This window comes from Lactuca serriola, chromosome 5 (genome assembly GCF_051521515.1).
Source record: "Lactuca serriola cultivar US96UC23 chromosome 5, Lser_US96UC23_V15, whole genome shotgun sequence".
Classification (NCBI taxonomy): domain Eukaryota; kingdom Viridiplantae; phylum Streptophyta; class Magnoliopsida; order Asterales; family Asteraceae; genus Lactuca; species Lactuca serriola.
Genome location: NC_136412.1, coordinates 261,068,715 through 261,071,691, shown reverse-complemented (window position 1 = coordinate 261,071,691; position 2,977 = coordinate 261,068,715). Strand labels below are relative to the sequence as shown.

Below are 2,977 nucleotides of genomic sequence, written 5' to 3'. Positions count from 1 at the left end.
AAGGTAGACTCCCAATGGTGTAGTGCATGTATCTCGAGGTTATAAACTTCCGACCATCTCCTAGTGGACTGCTCGTTTGCGGATCATGTGTGGAGGAGTCTGGCGATGTGGTGCGGCATTGGGAAGATAATCGCAAACTTGGTTAGAGGATTATTGATAAGGCTGTCAAATTATGGGTTCCAATCGCAAGAAGAAGGCTCTGTTCTCGATCCTCTATGGTGCTTTGTGGGCGATTTGGCATGTCAGTAATGATAGAACTTTCAATGACGTTATTGTTGATCCGATTAAGGTTATCGATTCGATTAAGTCTATGACATTTCTGTGGGTTAAACATAGATATGACAGGTGTTGTTTTAATTGGGGTGATTGGATTAGCTCCCCGTTAAATTGTTTGTAATTTGAACTTTGTCTTTTGTTTTTTTCTCCTTCCTCTAGCGCCTTGCTAGGGTTGGTGCTTTTTTAAATATATTTGCCGGTTCCAAAAAAAAAAGCTTCGTCTTTAAATAAATTACGAAGCATTAAAGGTGATAATCAAGTTTCGAAGGTTAGAAGATATTAAAACCTTAACATGCCTCCATCAATCTCTTCAATTTGTATGTATTCTGGTTGTAAGATTCGTTATGTTATGTTTTGCAAATCGATTTGTATAATTCAAAACCAATATAATCAACATACATTTGATCGAACAAGTTGCGATGAATCACAGTTCACGTGTGAATTCACTCCATCAACATATACAATTAGCATAGGAAGAAAAAAAGAGCTTTTCTGCTAAACTTATAGCAGAAAATAAAATTGCATCAAGGAATTTCAAATTACTAGTTACATCTGCTTGCATCGAAGTCGATAATCGTTGCATCTTTATTGTTGCTAGTTCTCCATGTCCGTGCTTTTCTTCATCGCGTTTTGGATTCATTATCCTGCATTTTAGATGAAGATATTCATGAATATGGATGATGAATTATGAATTTACTTAAACAAATGTTTGTTGATTCATGCTTTTAGTGTAATCTATCTCCACAGTTTTGGCACTAAACGCCATAGCAAGTTTGCAAGTGATCAGAAAAAGCTGCAAACACAAAATTATATTCCACATGTTGCTTTCATGATTGAAAAGTTGGAGCTGGGGCATCAATTTTATTTAGGTAATAGCCCTTTTTGGTAACTGTGATGTTTGACTTTTGGACACGAGTCAACCACCACATGATATATAATATATACTCAAACCATGCAAACTAAAGTAGCTTCCCCTTATTGGAAATTTGTGTGGCTCACAATAAAAGATGATAGCTAGGCTTGAAATAGTGAAATAAGCGAAAAGACTTTTTAGTACATGAAATAATTGATTTGATTGTGGATTAGTAGTGTAGGTTGTATTACCTTAAGCTAACTTAGCTATCCCCCTCCGGTGGTTCTCCTGTAATTAGGGAAAGGAACTCGACCATTTTCAATGTGCTTCACATCCTCCACAAGGACTTCATAATGCTGCTTCACTTCCTCAGCTGTTTTGCCACCAACAGCTTTGGCTACATTATGCCATCGATCAGGGGTATCTTTGTCAAACACAGCCAAAGCCTTCTCAAAGGCTTTGTTCTGTTTAGCAGTCCATGAACCCGACCCACGTGAAGACATTGAGCTAGATGCCATAGTAAACAAATATGGAGAGGGAGATGGATGATGTGTTAGGTAGGGGTAGGATTGGCTGAAGACTCTTTAAAGTAAACTCTCAAGAGAACTGATATGTGTGAATAGGTGGCAATGCGTGTCTTTTATAAGCTCCAGAAACAAAGGGAGGGAGGGGGTAGTGGGGTCATGCTAGTTGGCCTATATATAAAGATTGCAAAACGAGAAGAATATTGAAGAATCAATATCTTCAAGAACCATTTATCTTGTTATTTTTCCCTTTCACCAAATATTTATGATCTCTTAACAATATCATACACTTGACATAGGAAAGTTTCCTCTAACTCTTTTATTCCTTATATAGCATATATACAAACTTCAAAGTTTTGATTTTTGACACTACTTGCACGTGATTTGGTATATCTGTGTGTGCAGTTTTTAGTCTCTAGCTAGTTAGGTAAATCTAGAAACTCACTGCCTTAAAAGATAAGCATATGCTAGTGTGGGGTCCAGTGATGAGATTAAATTATTAAACATACAAAACTTCTCAAAACCCAATCTTACCGGTTTTAGAGTTCACTTGAAAAGATATAGCCTTTCATAGGTTATCCGGAGATGTACTTCGTACTAACAAAATTCCAAATTTTATATAGCTGGCCATCTGTGTTTCCGTACAATGATTTGTTATATATGTTCATCGTTTAAAAAAAACCATAACACGTGTTACCCAATTATGATTCTCTCTTTGTTTTTTCCTTTTCTTTTACATGCATTAAACGTTTGCTGGATTCAATAGGAATAGGTCTTTTGAGTGAGGCCTCTCATTCAATTAGCAACTATCAAATAGTTTCTTAGAGTTTTCTATATTTATTGTGAGTTTTAACTGAAGTTACAGAAATTTAAATCTTTGTTTTAATATTTTTATTCAACTTATTTATAATCTTTGAAGTGTCCTAATCCATTTTCTATCGTCTGGATTATTTCTTGGCTCTACTCTGCCTTTTTTTTTGCATTTAATTACGCCAAGTTTAGTCTGCTCGAGTGTTGATATGCTGATGGTGACTTGTCAATCATGTAAAATCAATGTCAACATATAAAAAAAAAATAATCAATATTATTCATGTTCAACTTGATATATATGAAGTAATATATATGAGGTTAATGTAAGTGAAATTCATGATGACGCCATTTGTTTGTTTATAGGCCATATATAGTACCCCTTTTGCAGGTTGTGGAGACAACAATATTGCCTGGCATTTGCCTAAATGGTTGGCTCTTTACTCGAAATAAGGATAGATACAAATCTTGAATCTTGATGTTGTTGATTTTGAGTTCCTTGTGTGGATGATTTATA

At 35.3% G+C, this 2,977-nt stretch overlaps 1 protein-coding gene across 1 annotated transcript; it reads right to left on the bottom strand.

Annotated features, from left to right (window-relative positions):
- Positions 1 to 782: 782 nt before the first annotated feature.
- LOC145054153 (protein RADIALIS-like 1) lies at positions 783 to 1,759 on the bottom strand. Its single transcript, XM_079002297.1, has 2 exons — positions 1,381 to 1,759; positions 783 to 920 (listed from the first exon to the last, which is right to left on the bottom strand). The coding sequence occupies exon 1, from the start codon at positions 1,645 to 1,647 to the stop codon at positions 1,396 to 1,398; it is 252 nt and encodes an 83-aa protein (XP_078858423.1). The 5' UTR covers positions 1,648 to 1,759; the 3' UTR covers positions 783 to 920; positions 1,381 to 1,395.
- Between the last annotated feature and the right edge of the window lie 1,218 nt (positions 1,760 to 2,977).

Excerpts from the sequence above, each read along its gene's own strand:
- LOC145054153 (XM_079002297.1), bottom strand. The coding sequence starts at position 1,647 with ATGGCATCTAGCTCAATGTCTTCACGTGGGTCGGGTTCATGGACTGCT.